Below are 16,773 nucleotides of genomic sequence, written 5' to 3'. Positions count from 1 at the left end.
CTGTTTACTGTATATCGTGCGGTCAATTTTCGTCAGATACTATTCATATTTAATTTTAAGTAAAAATATTTAAAATGACTTCTGATCGCACCATGTACGATAAACAGACACGATTTAAGGATCTCAGGATCTTCATTCGATTTGGAGCCCTTCATCTGTCTATTGCTGTCTTCTCTTCGTGACACCTGGATAGTAGTCAGTGGCGGATTAAAGGCAGTGACTGGGCTCGGTCTCGGTTTGCTTCTGGTCGGTTGCACATGCTAAATGTGATGCCTAGTGTGAGTTTTCCCTCCAAAGCCTGTCATGGGCGTAGGTTTGGGCTTTTCATCTGTCTTGGGTCCGTTTGTTGGACGTGAGTTTTTGTACATTTTTACAATGAGCCACTGCAAAAGGACTCTGTGTTACAAGCGCGACTCCTAATTAATGAATCCATGACACATTTACGTAAGGGTAATTGGAATAAAAAAGAGAATTGAATTCTGATTATAGAGTATTCTGGTGTTTACTAAATTTTAAGAAATCCAAAAAGTGGTGGAGCCCACACGAAACAAGGAATCCAATTCCTAAAATTGGAGGAAAGGGATTCCCAAGTTTTGTGAGGTATCCCTGAGGGTAAGAGAATCGGGAATGCATCTTTTATTCCTATTATGCCCTGACTTGTTTCTTATTATCCCAACATTGCCCTTCATTTGACACTCATTATGTCATTTTTAATAAATAAAAAAAAACCTATTTATATATTTTTATATAGATAATTTTATTATATCAATTTATTTAATTAATTAGTATGAAAATAATTTATTTATGTAAGGGCAATTTAGTCATCAACTTAATTTTTATTCCGATTGAAGTGAATTAGTAAACAACTTATATGTACTCAACATCATTCTTGCCATCTTTAATAAATAAATAAAAGCTATTTATATATGCTTATATAGATGAATTTTATTATATAAATTTAATTAAGAATTTATATTAATTAATTAGTATGAAAATAATTTATTTATGTAAGGGCAATATAGTAATCAACCTAGTTTTCATTCCGATTGAAGTGAATTAGTAAACAGCTTATATGGACTCAACATCATTCCTACTCCGATTCCAGACAGTTTTAGTAAACAACTTCAACAAGAATCTGATTCTGATTCCACCTCATTTCAATTCCTCTCAATCCAATTTCTCCTCAATCTAATTCCTCTCAATTTGATTACGGATTAATAAACGCGCCACTAGTTCGACTATAGTTTTTGAAATCTATGTACAAATGATATTTCAAATTTGTTTAAACTTGGTAAAAGGGATACGAACTAGTTTGAACTAGTATGCCTAATTTTAATAGTAAAAAGAGAGGAAAAGAAAAATCATCTAAAATTTCAGTGCAAGAAAAATTGAACTTAAGATTTTTAATCTGACACACACACTTTTTTAAACTTTTTTCAGACCCCTCTTTGTTATTAGCCATCGGATTGAAAAATCAAATAAAACTAATAGCTAAAATTCAACGCAAGCGTATAAGAGACTAAAAATAGTGATGTATCATGCCCCACTATAAATATCTTTATCTATGCGCCCAAACAAGATGAATATGCATGCATTACGTATCTCATTCTTAACCACAAACTTGTAGCAGAGCAAGATACTTGCACATTATCTACAACCCAAGGTCCCAAACATGATGACAGCCAAATCCAAAACATCAGATCAGAGAACCAAATCATGAAGCCATCACCAGGATTGAAACTGTTGCTGGTGTTCTCATCAATGGTTTTGATGCTGTATAAGTGTCAGGCAGGAACTACCAACCTCCACCCTCTGATCTTAATACCTGGGAATGGTGGGAACCAGCTGGAAGCCCGGTTAACCAACGAGTACAAGCCCTCCGGTCTGTTATGCAACCGTTGGTACCCGTTTCAGAAGAAGAAGGACGGCTGGTTCAGGACTGTGGTTCGACCCGACCGTCCTCATTGCTCCGTTCACCAGCTGTTTTGCTCAGCGGATGACGCTTTATTACGACGCAGTTTCGGATGATTACCACAATGCCCCTGGGGTCCAGACTAGGGTCCCTCACTTTGGTTCCACTGAGTCACTTCTCTACCTTGATCCCCGTCTCAAGTAAGCTATAACTTCGTGTTGTTTCATAACTAGGTGCCCTTCTGCATTTTTTACAGCAAATGGTTTTAAGAACTGATGAATTTATACTTGTTTGAAGGTTTAGAATCTAAAGAATGATTGATTGGTTACTTAGATTGACGGTCTAATAATATAACATCTTAGATATAAGATACTATAGTTTAGGAAAATTGCTAAGATGAAACCACTTAGGTTGTTGCGGGTGTGCACAAATAACACTAGAAAGTTTATTAGTCATAATTTACCGTCCAAAAGTTTATTTGTCATAATTTACCGTCCAGACTCAACTTTAAATGTGAATGTACATTATCTAATCCCACTGAAACACATTATTTGTCATGTAAGTGGAAATTTTCGTCATTCCATGACTCATAAACGTTTGAAAATAAGAATAGCGTTTATTAAAGCTCGTGGGAACAACAAAAACAAAATAACTTCAACACAACAATTTTGTTGTCCCGATTAGCTTTAATCAACACAGTTATTAACCTAAACATTTAAAATCATGGAGTGGCGAAAATTTACCTAAAAATTACTCATGTATGCGCTATGCGGTACATTCACACTAAAAATAGTCTTTAAGTGGTAAATTTGGCAAAACATAATTTTATAGGAGGTTATGTTTTAGAATTATGTTTTAAAAACATAACCTCCCATAGAATTCTATGGGAGGTAACTACTGCAAGTGGCCTAATAGTTCTTGCCTAGTTGGGTGTGCTCCCAACCTAGGCTTCGAACCCCGAAGCTGTCAAAGTGGCCAGACCCTGTGCTGCAATGCACAATTGGAGCAATTCACATGCACCGGAGGGATTAGTCTTGGGCCTAAGCCTTTGGGATACCCTTGACTAAGTCAAAAAAAAAAAATTCTATGGGAGGTGTATACACACCCTTAAGAATCTAGATGGTATATATTTATGCAAATTAAAATTAGTTGTGTTTGCACTAATAGTGGCTAGCTATATATATATATAGGCACATCACAGGATACATGGCACCATTAGTGGAATCATTGGAGAAGATTGGATATGTCAATGATGAAACCCTATTCGGAGCTCCATACGATTTTCGATATGGTTTGGCACCAGAAGGCCACCCATGCCGCGTCGGCTCCAAGTTTTTACAAGACCTAACACATTTGGTAGAAAATGCAAGCACTTCCAATGGAGGAAAGCCAGTCATACTTGTGTCACACAGCTTAGGTGGCCTCTTTGCTCTCCAACTCCTTAACCGAAACCCGCTGTCTTGGCGGCGACAATTCATCAAACACTTGGTTGCACTCTGCGCGCCGTGGGGTGGCACTGTGGATGAAATGCTTACGTTTGCTTCAGGAAACACTCTAGGAGTCCCGTTGGTGGATCCGTTGCTGGTAAGGGGGGAGCAAAGGAGCTCAGAGAGCAACCTTTGGCTGATGCCGAATCCTGAAATATTCGGTCCAAAAAACCTGCTTGTGATCACCCCAAATGCAACATATTCGGCCTCTGATGTTCCCCGATTTCTTGACGACATTGGATTTCGAGAAGGTGTTCATCCTTATAAAACTAGGGTTTTGGGTTTAATGGAGGAGCTGGTAGCTCCTGGGGTGCCTATTACTTGTGTTGTTGGAAGTGGTGTGAAGACGGCAGAGACTTTGTTTATGGAAGTAACAGTTTCGATGAGCAGCCTGAGATTGTTTACGGGGATGGAGATGGGACTGTGAACATGGTGAGCCTGTTGGCACATGAATCTCTGTGGTCCGATACGAAAAATCAAACTCTGAAAACGATCAGAGTTCCGGGAGTGTCTCATACAGCAATGCTCAAAGATGAAGATGCACTTGATGAAATAGTAAGGGAAATTTCTGGTATTAATTCCCAGTTAAGTTTTGTTGAGAATGTAAGCGTTCAATGAATGGATGGCTATGTGGGGATGCTAGCTATTCTTCTCTTCGGACATCACCACTCCATCGCCTTCAACTGGCCAAGAACATGGAATATTGAAATTGATGGAGTTGGACGACCTGGAGCAATTATTCACAAGGCAAGAGATTGCTGCAATCATTCAGGCAATAACATTTTTAATGTAAAAACTGAATTTATAACTATTTTACTCAATTCCGTTGACACGAGATAAAAGTATGAATTATTTGTCTATTAAACTAAATTCACATGAATACTGACCGAAGAAACAACTAAATTCAAAGGCTTACAAGTTACAATTGAAGAGCAGTCTGCATTACTAATATCACAAATCTGGCAACGAAAGTGCACTACTGTCTTTTAGAGTCTTGCGCGCACGCCAAGATACATCAGAAGCTGTCTTTGATGTTCCCATCTGTAAATTTGAGGAAAGAAATAAGGTCCTTAGTAGATTAAGCAAGTCCTGATATCGGATTACAAACTAGAACAAAACGATAGTGTCGTTCACAGAATCACAATTCATTTGCTTAATTATGTCCAAGAAAACAATCTGGAAAAAGAAAAGTAGCCTTCTTGTTACAAAAGGAAATTGTAGTTTTTCTAGATTCTAGAGATGCTTGCATAAGCCAGAGGAAATCTCACCTTGGTCTCCATAAGCCAGAAATCTCGCCACAAGCTTGAATCTTGGTCGTAAGTCTGTAGTGCAGAAAAATACAACTTCCGGGCATTTTCAAGACCAGTTTTATCACCATTTGATTGCAAGGTTTGTTTCCAATTCAATGCAGGTCCTATATAGAACTAGCCCAGGGCGTGGTAAGCCTGTAAAGCTGAAATTCAACTTATGCAAGCTTAGACACTTCTTTGTAGGCAAACTGCATAATCTAAGATGAAATATAATAATGGAAGAAAGGGCCTACCGCTTATACATCTCTCTAGCATGTGCAATTCCATCTTTTTGAAGAACAAAATTAACAATAACAGAAGAGAGGGAAAATCCTTCGTCACTGCCACGATATTCAATTAACGATGTAACAGCAACCTCAACCAACATGTCAAAATAATGTTTTTGAATGGCAAAGAATTTAAGGGCCTGCAATATGGGGTAACATTAAAACTGTTCTCACCAAGATAATTGGTAATTTCTCACAGTTGGTAATTACAGTCATAGTTGGAGTTCATCAAATTGAAGGGTATGGATAACATACCATTACCCACAAGCTCTCAGCTTCTGAAATGGACAGTCTTGTCAAACCATCTTTTACAAGTTCAAAGATCGATAGCAGCTTATCTTTGCTCGGAGAAATAAGATCCCTTGGTAAGTGCTTCATTTCAATCGAGGCCCATAATACCCGTACCTTTGCCGAATTTGGAAATTTTCCGCAACAAAGATTTTGTGCCAGTTTCCGAGCTTCATCCACTCTTCCAAGTTGCAAATAAAATGAGATATGCTCACAGCCAAGTTCCTCATTAGTGCACCCGATTGTATCAGCCTTTTGGTAAAGGCCCAAAAGACGTGAAATATAACTAGCAGATTGACTGTCTAGAGAAGGCTTGTTGTCTCCTATTAGAAGAGCTACAGTACCCATCAGAAACTTTGCATAGTGCTTGAACATTATGGCTGAAGGCAAAACTTTTATGGCATCCTCATAGACCTACCCACAGCATGACATCCATTTTATTCGTCAAATAATTATAGATAGGGACATAAGATATATACACACGGAATAAGATATATACAAACGGAATCTAATTCAGTTTCAAAACAAAGCATAGGTGTTGACCAATTACTCAATAGAAGACTAAATAAACAATTCCAGTAGTACAGGATTTGGTCAGTGATGCATGCATTTAGTACCTGAATGGCTTTTCCAATACGAGAAAATGTGATTTCTTCACTCATCTCCTCCTGTGTACTTGCAGGACTGTATTCGAATTTAGCAAGCCAATCCCAATACTCTGGTTCTGTTGAGAAGTCTCTCTTCATGTCACTTAGTACTTCCTCACGCATTTCCCCAGACTTAGCCAAGTTGATAGGTTCCAAGATCTCCAAAAACCGCTTTCTCAGGGTAAAGCTAGAGGGAAGAGCTTTAACTGCTTCACTGTATATGGTTTTTATCACGCCAAAACCTACCTCTTCTAACTTATCAACTTTCTTTGTTGACTTGCTTTCTTGGATATCTGACCCTTCATTATTATCATCATTTTCTCTTTCTTCATTGAGAGGCATGTATAAATCTTTGTTTTCACTTTTCCATTGTTGCTCATCAGCACTAATCTTATCACGAACCAGACTACCCTCATCCTCTCCAAGAGCAACCTTCCGAGCCTTTAGTTTATTAAGGAATGTGAGTTCCATCCGGAGATACTCTATCCAAAGATCTTCTGAATTTTTGCAAAATCTCAACCCCTGTAGCATTGTATTACGGGCAGCTTCGACATTTGAGTAGTTATCGAATTCCCAAGCAGCTTTATATATCCAAACAGATGGCTGCTTGGAATGAAACCCGATTACCTTATTCAAGACCTACAGAACAATCCCAAATCTGAAATAAAAATAAATCTACAGAAACAAGTTTGAATGCAGTAATCAACACTGAACTTTTTAAGTTAAATTCACTCGGTAACAAGAACCGTTAACAATTACCTCCTTGATCCTACCATTTCGTCGCTCTTTACAAAAGTCTAGGTAGCGAAACCAGAGTTCAAGATCGCCAGTGAACCTGGTGACAGCAAGCCTATAAATATCAAGAATCCTCCTGACACCAGCAAAGTCCGAAACTGACTTCCTCTTCCTCTTTTTCTTCATCTTCGTCTCCTCGTTATCTTCCCGCTCAGGCAACTTTGCCTTTTTCCTCAAGCGCCTCAGCTTGTCGACCTTAGTCTCGTAGTCAATGTAGGCAAGGTAGTCCTCCTTGAGTGGGCTCGGCCGCTTGAGCCGGAATTCAAAATTGCGACGCTGCTTGACAATCTCAGCAAGCTCACGTCTCGTGAATAGTTCCTCCTTCTCCAGGTCGTCCAACTCCGGGAGCATACGCTCCATCCGGTATTGGACCACATCCGCCATTTTTTCTTACAGCTGACAGAGTCGACTTCCGGAATCCAACTGGGAATATAAATTCATATCAATGAAATCTTGCTGACAAATAACAATATCTCAAATCTGCTTTCTCACAATGAAAATTGGTAACAAACAAAGTGGCAGCTTCGTAAAATTGTCGAGCTACATGTCGGTTTACTACAATAAGCATCCTATCCAGAACCCCCAAATTCAAAACCCTAATTTTAAAAACACAATTTCAATTCCCAGAACTTAAATCTTACTGTCTAAGTTTAACTAAGTGAGTGGACTACCAGAATCGAACCCAAAATTTACAGTCCCTAAAATGAATTTCAAAAACTTTAAAGTAATTTACAATCTTTAGCCTAAACTGGAAAGAATCAGTCGCTCATAAACCACCAAAAAAAAAATCAAATTTCTTGGTCAGAGATAAGAAAATGAATGCAATGAGCTGAGAAAATTACATAAGTACCTGTTAGCTGCACAGAGACTGCAATGGAACCGAGTGCTGCTGAGTGCTGAGGTAGAAAATCGATCGAGAAGACAAGCCTAGGGATTGAGCTTTTTTTTCATTTAATGAAATTTTTTTTTTAGGGTTTTAGGGGTTTAAGCGACGTAGGAGACGTGGGCTAAAGTTGGCTTCAGTAGGCTTAACATCAAAAGAATTTGGTTGATTTCTTTTTTTTTTTTTTTTTTTTTGAGTGATAAACGGGGCTAAAGCCCAAAAAACAAACTAGATATAATGCATGATGCAGTTTCATTACGACTCATGAAATCTCGACACTCCAATATGATATTTGCCAGAAAAAAGACTTGGAATAAAAACTTTAAGATAATACATGGAATAATTGGAGTTAACGGACTTGGCACAAAATCGAAGATTTATACAGCCTTTCACTTAGTAGGATAAAATTTTGTTATTATTGTTGCTTTACGTTACCATTTTAAAACAGTGTTCGACAATCTACATAGTCTATTTTTAAAATTACTCTTTTAATATTCATTTCTGAAAAATAAATCAACCAAATTCTTTTACGATAAAGAGATAAAGTTTTCTACATTTTTTTAGTGATGATAGACTCACCCCATTGTCCTATTACTACACCCACATTATAATTTCACCCACCATAAAATTTTAAAAAATTAAAATATTATTTCTCCACCCACCATTATTCTTAAAATAACCTCTAATGTATAATTTTTTAAAGAATAATATTAATATGTTTTTTTTTTTTTTAACTTCATGCTTAGCCGCACTAGAACCTCCTCCCACCCCCATCAAAAACCAAAACCTTTTATCCTACTTGGCGGCATCTCCTTTGGAAATATAGAGAAACCAAAGGGGAAGGGAGAGAGAAGCACAGGGGAGTTTTCCAATACAGAGGCAGATTGTTCCAAATCAATTTATTCCAACTGGAATTGGGTCTTATTCAATTTTAAAAGTCTGAATTGTCATCGTTGTTCGTTAATGAGGAAAAAGAGGAGATGATGGAGGTGGTAGTACCATAATTGAAAGGGAGAGTGGGGTGGTGTTTGTTGCTAGGGAGGGTAATGGATGATTGGTGGTTTTAGTTGCACTCTTTTGTTTTTTTTTTTTTTTTGCTCGATATGCAAATAACTTAGCTCTAATTCCACGATGGAATTTAATAATCAACCCAAACCCTGCAAATAACTTAACTTTAATACTTAATATAAAAATTTTAACTAGTCCAAAGTGGGTGTATCTACCACTATAATTGTATCTTATGAGTTCAACCAACATTTAGATGAATAAAATTCACAAATTTATTTGGTGCATGTACCACAATTCTTTCAAGAAGTGGGGATCATATCGATGGACTCAATAAACTGACGATAGGTCAAGTGTTGAACAAAAGGGTTATTTTTTGCTCATCACCTTAAGTGGTGGTAATACTCACAATTCTATTTATGTTTGTTCATTACACATATACCAAAATTTAAACTTATCTAGCAATAATAAATAGTTAATGACCATCATCATAACTTCAAAACTGTGAGCAAAGCTTTTTGCGGAATAAAATGCACAAATTATCTGTGCAAGTGCACAAGTTATTGATTAAAAAACATGCTAATATTTTGTATTTCCTAATACATATGTAGACAATAAAATAATTGACATAAATAAATGAAATTTATATCATGAACTAAGTTTATGATCAACTGTTAATAATCCACTTGCATTTCCTAATACGGTAGGATTACAGTTTAGTGATGTCTTCTTTTTGTTGTTTTTTTTTATACGTATAAGTGCAAGATTTTAAGTTTAAATTTTGTGAATGATGAGTTTGTTATTAATTTTTTAATATTTCTCTTTACATATAAGTGTAAAGAAATGCCGCTAATTAATTAAAAATAAATAACTTAAGTGTGTGAATTAAGTGATTTTGTAATTATATTTTATTTGAATTTGGTATACGCTAATGGAGCGAGTGAGTGAGCTATGTCTCGTAATTGACTAACCATAATAATATGGTTCAAATGCAGCTTTGATGAGAAATGAACCTAAAAGTCATTTACAATAAAATAAGGGAATTGTTATTAGCACTTAAAAATCTCATTATGCACTCTAAAATTTCTATATTAAGAAAAAAAATATACTTTTAAGAAATATAGAATGAAATTTTAAAATGTTAATAACACTTTTTTAAAATAAAATATTATTAGATAGTATCACCAAATGTATACGTATAAATAAAAGCATAGAAGTTCGGGGGAGGACTGGAACCCCGTGGGGCGGGACCCACCAGAGCGTGGCTTTCATAAAGTGGCAGACTGCGAGCTCAGTTTCGTTTGACCGATCCTGATTCCTTGTGCGGTCTAAAGATTTGCAATTTACAATTTCGTCCAAAACAAATTAAAAGGAAAATTTTGTTATCATTTTTTGGAGTCCTCGATCGGCAATTTTTGGCATTCCGGTGTCCGGTTTGATCACTTTCAAGTCTTTTGGGAGGATGCAGAGAGTGCGTATTCTCAAGCACTTGCTTTATCTCGGCCAATCACCTGTTCCCACATGGCCATGGGAACTGTGCGTCCCGAGGCCCAGACACTTTTCTCTGTATTAAGCCACAATTAATTATTAATTAATTATTGTGTGTAACTGTGTTTGTGCAGTATTATTGTTTAAAGGTGGATCAGAGTGAAGACTGGGAAGTAGAGATTTGACCAATAATATTCTTTTTTTTGTTATGTTTTTATTTTATTTTTTGGTCTATATTTGTTTTTATTTAATTTTTGGTCTAATATTCTTTTTCTTCTTTACAGTACATAATGAACAGTCTTAATGTTGTGGTGGATCCAGAAAGATCTTCTTTGGATTCTCTTTATAAAGATTTTGGAGATTTACAAATTATGTCCCTTCATTATATATTGTACGGTCAGTTTTCGTCATACATTATTTATATTTAATTTTAAATAAAAGTATTTAAAATGATTTCTAGATGCACGATGTATAATGAACATACACGATTTAAGAATCCCCATGTGGTTTTGCTTATTACATTTAGTGTACTGTAATGTTTTCTTAGTACACTAAAAATTCTCTTTTAACTACAAAGCTTTTTTGGTTTCAATCTTCAAACACAAAAAGACTTTGAATAGTTTTATTCTAATCCCTGAACGGCTGAACCCTAAATTTTTCATTCTATACATAAATATTGTTTGGGCGAAATTAAAGAAGGATTAGATGAATAATAGTTTATGAAACATAACTTAATTTATCAACATTTGCACACCACCAACTTATTTTCTTATTTGTTCTTTCAAATTCGAATAACAACTAACGTGACAACAACTAAATTAAAGAAAAATATAAAATGAAATTCATATGAAAAACATGAACAAGTAAAACCCACTTAATAAATTTGATGAGGCATTTAATATTTCTATAATTTAATAAAACTACTGAAGTTAATACATTGGCTATTATCTTAAAATATTTCTCCAACCATTCCATCCACCCACTACTTTTTCTTAAACTTTTATATGGGTTCCTCCAACAATTTTATGTATGTTTTTTTTAGGGTTCCTCCAAAAATTGTATGTATATATATTCTTTAAACAACTAATATTAGTTTAGGCAAATGCTGGTCATAGGTGGTTGGATCTGACCATGGGAGACATACCTAACATGACAAGATTATAGTTGTGGAGAAGAATAACTTAACTACTCTTTAGGATTTTATGTTATCACGTGTTTTAAATTTTTCACATAATATTATATAATTTATTGGAGATATTGTTATTTTAAAGTTTTTGTTTCATACAAGTTATTTTTTATGGACAACTTTAAATGCTCTTTTACTTTTAGGGTTGATATGTGGTTGCTTAATTTTTTTAAAAAAGTTGTTCCTTAAAAAAACTGGGACATTAATTGTGTTTGGTAAATGACTTCAAAACAGTAGAAAGCAGAAGTAATTCTGTTTTTTTTCATTAGAGGTTGTGAACAATACCAATTAATGAAACTTTCATATTGACAATGATATTCCCATCTTTTTTTTGCTAAAAGAATTTTGATCACTATAGCTTAAGAAACACTTATTTACTTTTGTTTTATGGCTGTTTATTCTCAAACCACAGTAGAAACTGCAACCACGAACTAGACTTTGGTAGTTTATCTGTATTTTAGTGGTATTAAAAATAAAAGTTATAAAAAAGGTGTATTATGAATATGTAGTTTATCAGTCAAACACACTTTATATTCCAGTCAAAAGGAGCCTTTATCCTAACTTGCATCGGTTGCATAATTACGTTGAATATCAATAATACCAAAAAATAAAATAAAAATAAAACACAAAATATCATCAGATATGTCATAGTACTGTGACTGTAGCTATGACTGCACGTGTGGTGCACAGTCGCTCAAACCTGAACTTGCCGCCACCGGCTATACCCGGTCGCCCTCGCATACAAATCCATAATTTTCTTTCAAAAAATTAATAAAAATAAACAAATTTTTGGGGGTTTTCGTCACCTGCCCCCACAAGAAGACCAGCAGGAGCAGTGGGGGAGACTGTGCGGAAGAAGGTAGCTTTAATTTTTTTTTTTTTTCTCCCTCCCGTCTTTTTCCTCACTCGCTATCAATGGTCTGCTTCTGAGCATTTTTTTTCTTGTAAATTTCAATTCTTTCTGGGAATTTGATTTATATTTTTAATTTTTGGGTCATTTGGGTTGAGTGGTATGAGTGAGTTTGGTATCTTTTTATTGCTTTTGATAGCTTTTTCCCTGATCTGGGGGGTTTATTTATGATTTCGAACTTTTTATTGAGCTTGAAGAGGAAGTGAGTGAGTGAGTGAGTGAGTAGAGAGAGAGAGCTTTGGTATTGGAGAAGGAAGATTACTAGTGCTACTAGTTGATGATTTTGCTTGATTTGGTGATGAGAAAATGATGGGGTTGTGGTAGTGGTGGTGGAGGAGGAGAAGGAAGGTGGGCCTTTTGAGTTTTGACCATAGAAAAAAGAGATCAGATAAAGCAGGAAAAATTGGGAGAGGAAGAGGAAGAAATTAAAAGAGATCCCCTTTGCATTTTGATGGTCTTTGTTGCTTGTATTTGTCAATGAGAAGGTTTAGCCAAAGAGAGTAAAGGACAGAGAGAAACTCTTCCTTCCTTTCTTTCACTTCCACACTTCTCTCTCTAGATTTTCTTTGCCGCACGCTTCTTAATCTCATGATGGGACAGATTGGTCTTCGAGTTGAATCCTTGTTTTCTGGTGTTTGTGGGTTTTGGGGGTGTTGAAGTTCAAATCTCAAATACCGAGTTGTTGTTTTGTGTGATTTTGTTCTTGGTCTGAGGAAAAAGGGGTTTTGAAATTGCTTATGTACCATCCATCCGGGTGGAAAAGAAGTTGTGGGGGGATGAAGTTTGATGCAGGCAGTGGTGGGCAGGTTCTAGATCTGGAAACCGCGGTGAAAGATGGGATTTTGGGCGGCGGAGGCGGGTTAATTTGCGGTGGCGGAGTCGGTGTTGTGGCGGAGAAGTTGGATCTGAAGAAGATGATTGAGGAGCTGGAGTCCATTGAGATTCCTTCAGTGTTCATCTGCCCGATTTCGTTGGAGCCAATGCAGGATCCGGTGACCCTTTGCACGGGTCAGACCTACGAGAGATCGAACATTCTCAGATGGTTCTCTTTGGGGCACTACACTTGCCCCACAACAATGCAGGAGCTTTGGGATGATTCAGTCACGCCAAATAACACCCTTCACCAGTTGATTTGCAGCTGGTTTTCGCAGAAGTACGTCGCGATGAAGAAGCGGTCAGAGGACGTGCAGGGGAGGGTTCTGGAGATTTTGGAGACATTGAAGAAGGTTAAGGGCCAAGCCAGAGTTCAAGGTCTCAAGGAGCTCAGAAGGGTAGTGGCAGCTCATGCTTCCGCTCAGAACACAGTGGTGGACAACGGGGGTGTTGCTTTGATCTCCTCTCTGTTGGGTCCTTTCACTTCGCACGCCGTTGGGTCGGAAGCAATTGGGACTCTTGTGAATTTGGAGCTCAGTTCAGAGTCCAGGACGAGTCTGATGCAACCTGCAAAGGTTTCGTTGATGGTTGATATGTTGAACGAGGGATCGATTGAGACGAAGATCAATTGCACGAAATTGATTGAGGTTTTGATGGAGGGCAAGGATTTGGAGGCGGAAAATGTCTCAAGCTTACGTCTTGTGGTTGGATTGTTGAGATTGGTCAAGGATAAAAGGAACCCTAATGGGGTTTTGCCTGGTCTCAGTTTGCTCAAGACAATTTGTTCCCACGAATCGGTCAGGAACTCGGTTGTGAGCGTTGGGGCAGTTCCTCAATTGATTGAGCTCTTGCCCGGTTTGAATCACGAGTGTTTGGAGATAGCCCTTCATGTCCTAGAAGTTTTGTCAACACTTCCCGAGGGAAGGCAGGCTTTGAAAGATTGTCCCAAAACAATCCCCAGTGTAGTTAGACTACTGATGAAGGTTTCAGAAAGCTGCACTCAGCTCGCATTATCGATCTTGGGGGCGGTCTGCAAGCTCGCGCCAGACGAATGCGCTTCGCTTGCGGTAGAGGCGGGTTTGGCAGCCAAGCTGCTGCTTGTAATTCAAAGTGGTTGCAATCCTGTATTGAAGCAAAGAGCTGCTGAGCTCTTGAAGTTGTGTAGTCTAAATTACACCGCTACACTATTCATTTCGAAATGTAAGCTTACTAGAACAATACAATGAAGTAAAAAATGGCACTTTGTTGATATACATTCTCTCAATTTTTCTCTGTCCCAATGGATAAAAGGAGCCGCAGAGCTTGTTTGGGATCCAAGAAAATTCAAGACAAAAGGTCCTATGGTGTTTCTGAGGTACCCATCTTTCTTGTGTATACTTCAACATCTTTGATTTGGATCGATTGTTTCCGCCACCAGAAGAAACATCATAATGTGGGTCAATTTGGGCAATGTAATTCCATTTTCTGGTAAATATGATACGCTGATCCATCCGGGTGCCAGTCGGACCCAAGATTTGCTGATCCTCAGTTGTACTACAAAGCCGACAAGCTCGAAGCGGACGGGCACTCTGTTGCAGTTTTCGAATTTGTAATTCCACTGTCTATATCAGCTGGCAGTTTTGAGCTGAGTTTGCCAATAACCCTCAGCAAGTTTGAATCCAAATGGAGTTAATATTTTTGTCTCTCACAGGCAAATTGTTTGTTCTTTTTTTTTTTTTTCAATTTCCAGAATAGGGCAGTTTTTATTTTATTTTTTATCATGTCTCTGTAAAGAAGTTGAGTGAAGGTGAAAGCTTCTGTCATGAGCTCTGAACTGTCAACTGTAGTTGATGTTGCTTGCCTGCACTGCCTAATTGATTCTCATACTTTTCCCATCATGTGTTTTGAATTTCCATTCACTTATATTCCACCTATTTATGTTTGACACTGTACCGTTCTAAGTTGGAGTAGTTCAATTCTAAATTCCAGCAACGAAAGAGATAAACATAAGGAGATATACAATCGAGAATATCTAATAATCTTCTCCTTAAATGACTCCTGATCTCGTTATAAGAGAGTTAGACACTAAGAGATATACAACCATAGTAGAAAAATTTTAGTAGAGCAGCTTGAACTTGGTCAGACCTAGGTTGTGACCACGTGCATTGGGAAAAAGTACCTATACAATGCCGGATGATACCCAAATACATAGTCAGAGAATATTCAAAGTAGTACCTACACGAGGGCGGCGGATGATACCCAAACACAAAGAAAAACGTTTTCCTGCGAGAGTGTTTGACCATTCGAACTATCAGGTTGACGTATCAAAGTTTTTACCACAAGAGAGTTACAAATCTTTTTTTTCACCTTGGATAACTTGAGATCTGATAGGTGAGAGATGGGTGGGAGGGACATAGATCTTCTCCAGACCTCATTATTTGGAGCCCAAGGAACAGAGACCGCCCAAATTGATCGTAATCTCTATTAATTCATTTCGCTGGTTCATCTCACACAAATCAAGACTTTAGATCTCTTTTTCTCTCACAGGACGGTCCGAATTCCATCATCCTTAGGTTTTGAACTATGAGGTTAGGAGAAGATTCAAATTCGGATGGGAGGAAAGGGAGGATTTTGGGTTTTGCTTGTTTTGTTTGCCATTCATTTATTGTACGGGAATTGAATGGCAAGGAAGAGAAAAAGTGAACAATGTCTTACTCTCTGGAAAAAGCTGGTACAGCAGAAAAGAAACACAGGAGGTTTCTTGTTTCGTACGTGAATGGAAAAAGTTAAAACGACAAAGGGGTATAAAAATTGACTGAGCTTTTAATTACTCATCATTCACATTTCATCATCGATCACCAAAGTAATTGGACCATCATAGTATTAAAAATAAAATCCAATGAAATTCAGTGGACAATATAAATTAAGAAATATCAGAGAAAATTAGCCAAACATTAATCCCAAAGTCCTATCAGTAATCATTGATCATCGTCTTAAAGATGAAATTTGCAGTGCAGGGTCCCAACAGCTAACATTCCATTTTAGGGTGAAAAATATTTTGCTGTTGAACGAAGAGTTGAAATCCGATTATAAATGAACAAGTGTCTAATTATATTTTTCATTTCAATTATTAAGATACGTGTTTATTTATGATTGGTTTGCTCTTCTTTTAACATTAAAGAAGGGTTATTCTTTATCTAGGTTTCCAAAGTTTCAATATTTTTTTTATAGCTAAAGTTTTTGTATTGCTGTAAAAATATTTATAGTGTAGAATGTAGATTCCTGGAAATTTTTATCAGTTCAAAAATCAAACTATAAAAAACGGAACTTGACTGGTTTTTTTATTTTTTATTTTTTATTTTTTTTATAACCATAAAATGGATTTTTGAATGACTAAATTTGGAAATCTATACAATATAAGAAATTGTTCTTAACACTCTAAAATATTTATCACACCATAAGTTCATAATAAGTTTTACAAAGTGTTGTTTAAGGATTCGTTTGTGATTCCTTGTGTACAAAACATGTTTACTCATAAGAGTTTATGTTAAAAATGGTTTCATTATAAACACGTTCAAATTTTTACTGAAAACTCAAATACATCCTAAAAAACACACTTGAAAGTGTTTCTTAAATAAGTATTTAGCACCCAAAAACACTTCTAATTTTTTTCTATCAAACGCAGTCAGAATCCCCTTTAGTTGTAAAACAACGTTTTTAAACTTTCCAGAAGCAATCTCAAAC

At 36.6% G+C, this 16,773-nt stretch overlaps 3 protein-coding genes across 3 annotated transcripts; 2 read left to right on the top strand and 1 right to left on the bottom strand.

Annotated features, from left to right (window-relative positions):
• Positions 1-1,518: 1,518 nt before the first annotated feature.
• LOC103951335 (U3 small nucleolar RNA-associated protein 6 homolog) lies at positions 1,519-7,864 on the bottom strand. Its single transcript, XM_048580095.1, is given in 9 exon segments — positions 1,519-2,153; positions 4,316-4,440; positions 4,668-4,781; positions 4,783-4,852; positions 4,943-5,115; positions 5,231-5,677; positions 5,881-6,549; positions 6,670-7,128; positions 7,556-7,864. Coding segments are annotated over 7 exon segments (1,983 nt in total). The 5' UTR covers positions 7,090-7,128; positions 7,556-7,864; the 3' UTR covers positions 1,519-2,153; positions 4,316-4,350.
• LOC103951345 (lecithin-cholesterol acyltransferase-like 1) lies at positions 1,715-4,264 on the top strand. The gene is given in 4 exon segments (XM_009362699.3): positions 1,715-1,938; positions 1,940-2,112; positions 3,103-3,758; positions 3,761-4,264. Coding segments are annotated over 4 exon segments (1,308 nt in total). The 5' UTR covers positions 1,715-1,716; the 3' UTR covers positions 4,018-4,264.
• A 4,199-nt stretch (positions 7,865-12,063) lies between the features above and the next one.
• Positions 12,064-14,737, top strand: LOC103951363 (U-box domain-containing protein 30-like). The gene has a single exon (XM_009362722.3). It carries the CDS (start codon positions 12,915-12,917, stop codon positions 14,274-14,276), a length of 1,362 nt encoding a protein of 453 aa, XP_009360997.1. The 5' UTR covers positions 12,064-12,914; the 3' UTR covers positions 14,277-14,737.
• Positions 14,738-16,773: the final 2,036 nt, after the last annotated feature.

This window comes from the organism of the source record quoted next, unplaced genomic scaffold (genome assembly GCF_019419815.1).
Source record: "Pyrus x bretschneideri cultivar Hongxiangsu unplaced genomic scaffold, Pyrus_bretschneideri_v1 Contig1, whole genome shotgun sequence".
Taxonomy (NCBI): domain Eukaryota; kingdom Viridiplantae; phylum Streptophyta; class Magnoliopsida; order Rosales; family Rosaceae; genus Pyrus; species Pyrus x bretschneideri.
This window is presented reverse-complemented; position numbering and strand designations above follow the sequence as displayed.